Source organism: Monoraphidium neglectum (genome assembly GCF_000611645.1).
Source record: "Monoraphidium neglectum strain SAG 48.87 unplaced genomic scaffold scaffold01072, whole genome shotgun sequence".
Lineage (NCBI taxonomy): Eukaryota > Viridiplantae > Chlorophyta > Chlorophyceae > Sphaeropleales > Selenastraceae > Monoraphidium > Monoraphidium neglectum.
Genome location: NW_014012556.1, coordinates 4,007 through 6,131, shown reverse-complemented (window position 1 = coordinate 6,131; position 2,125 = coordinate 4,007). Strand labels below are relative to the sequence as shown.

The 2,125-nt window shown below is 69.2% G+C and overlaps 1 protein-coding gene across 1 annotated transcript in view; it reads right to left on the bottom strand.

Annotated features, from left to right (window-relative positions):
• Window positions 1-958: 958 nt before the first annotated feature.
• MNEG_6544 (hypothetical protein) overlaps window positions 959-2,125 on the bottom strand; it is a gene marked incomplete at both ends in the record, with an annotated part of 1,853 nt that continues 686 nt past the window's right edge. The window contains 2 exons of the mRNA XM_014044980.1: window positions 959-1,173; window positions 1,467-2,089. Coding sequence (XP_013900434.1) covers window positions 959-1,173; window positions 1,467-2,089 — 838 coding nt within the window. The remainder of the gene's footprint in view (window positions 1,174-1,466; window positions 2,090-2,125) is intronic.

Sequence of the window (2,125 nt, the reverse complement as noted above, 5' to 3'; positions counted from 1 at the left end):
AATCTGCGCAGCCCGCAACGGCTCCCTGAGGCAGCCGCCATAAGGGGGGGGGGGGAGGAACTGCGATTGCAAGGCGCCAACTTCAACAAGGCAGGAGTGCGGCAGCAGGAGCTTGTTGCAGCTCTTTGCAAGCTGTGCAGGCGCCATGCACCCCAATGCCCGCCGTGCGCGGCGCGCCGGCGCATGTGCCCGTCTTCGCGCCCATAGGCGCAAAGCGCCTAGCTGCCCGAGCCGCAAGCTCGGTCGAAGCTCGCAGCCGCGGCGCAGAGAGCCGCGCCGCGTGGCCATTGGAGGGGGGGGGGGCGTCCTAGCGGCAAGTCGTGGCGCAAGGGCCTCAGGGCCGCTGCTCACGGCGCGACCCTCTCGTGCTGTGCGAGGCGCGGCGTCAAGCCGCTCCGCCTCAAAACAGCGGAGGCGGGTGCTTCGCGGCGCGCAGGCGCGGCCCCAAGAACTGCAGCTGCAGCGCGGCTGAGCGCCGGGTTGACTGGGAAAAGGGTGGGACGGGGGGCGCCTTTGCGCGACAAAAGGGCGTGCCTGGCTAGCCAGGGGTGCGGGCCTGGAGACTGGGGTCCTGGAGGAAAGCACACAAAACAGCCCCCCCCTTCACGCAAGCTGCACTGCATATACAAGGAGTGTGAGACGAGCGGCGCGACGCAGCGCGGCGCTGGCGAGAACGAGGGAGTGTTGGGTGCACATGGCTATCTGGTGTGCAGCGGCTGGGGGGTGAGGGCGCGTGCGACGAGTTGAGAGGGCCGATGCTCGGCACCACTCAAAACACACAAAACACTTGGCCAGCACGCCCGACGGGGGGACGACCAACACCCCACAGGGGGCGCGGCGCTTGCCGCCTGACAGGCGCCCTGCGGCCTCCGCGCGCGCGCGCGCAGCCACGTCGCTACCGCAGGGAAGGCGGCCTGGGACCGACTGCGCGCGTGCGCGCGCGCGGCGCATGCTGGGGCTACCGCCGGCCCCTGTGCTGCGCCCAGAAGGTGGCCATCCGCTGGTGCTGCAGCGGCGTGAAGCCCTTCATGCACTTGTCATCCGTGTAGTCCATGAAGTTCCAAAACGGGTCCGTGCCCGGCTGGGGGCAGGAGTCGCGGCTCTTGGGGCAGCCCTCTGTGGGGGCACTTTGGTAGGGGGTGTCGTCGACCTGGTCCCCGCCCTTGCTGCAGCCTGGTTGGGGGGTGCATCAGAGGTTTGGTTTTCGGAGGGTGAAGGGAGGTGGGAAGTGAGCGGGAGCAGCGAACACATCATGCACGGGGTCAGCTGCTACGCCTTATGGCGCTCGGAAGTCGGGCGTCGGTGCGGCAGCAGCGCCCCGCGCGCCCGCAGCAAACAGCTGCAGGACAATCGGCCCGGTGATCCTCCAAGCACCAGCCGCTGCCCCAATCGCTGCCCCGTGGCTTCCCGCCGCCGCCGCCGGCCTAAGCGCCGCACCCCCGCCGCCCCTGCCCACCCCCGCCCACCGTTCTGGAACACGTGGTAGAGCCCCATCCAGTGGCCCGTCTCGTGGATGCAGGTGCGCCCCATGTTGAACGGCTTGTAGGTGCCCTTGGGCAGCGTCTCGAAATGTATGACCACGCCGTCCATGATCAGCGCATTGGGCTTGCCGGCCTTGGGCTCCAGCTCCCACGGCCACGTGCTGTACCCCAGCAGCCCGCACGCCGACAGGTCGGTTATGTACAGGTTGAGCGCGCCCCTGCCGCCCTTGCGGCTCGCCGCCTTGACCGTCTTCTCGACCGCCGAGTCGCACATGTCGCCGGCCTTGATGCGGGTGATGTTCTGGAGGCTGAAGTTCCAGGTGATCTTCGCGCGGGCCGCCGAGGTGCCCTCGACGCCGTCGGGCGTGACCGCCGTTGCATACGCCTTGTTCATCTCGGCAATCTGCAGTTTGAGGCCGGCATCTGACACAAAGCCCCGCTCAGTGCCGTCGTTCGAGACGACGTTGTATACGAACGTCGGGATGTTGAACACCCGGGGCGCCTGGCTGCCGCCCGACGCGACGCGCGCGGCCTCCTTGGCGGCGTGCGCTGCGGCGCTGAACTCGACGCGCTGCAGCACGTCCGCCGGCGGCAGGACGGCGCCGCACCTGCGGGGGGTTGCGGGGGGGTGGGGCTTGAGAGGC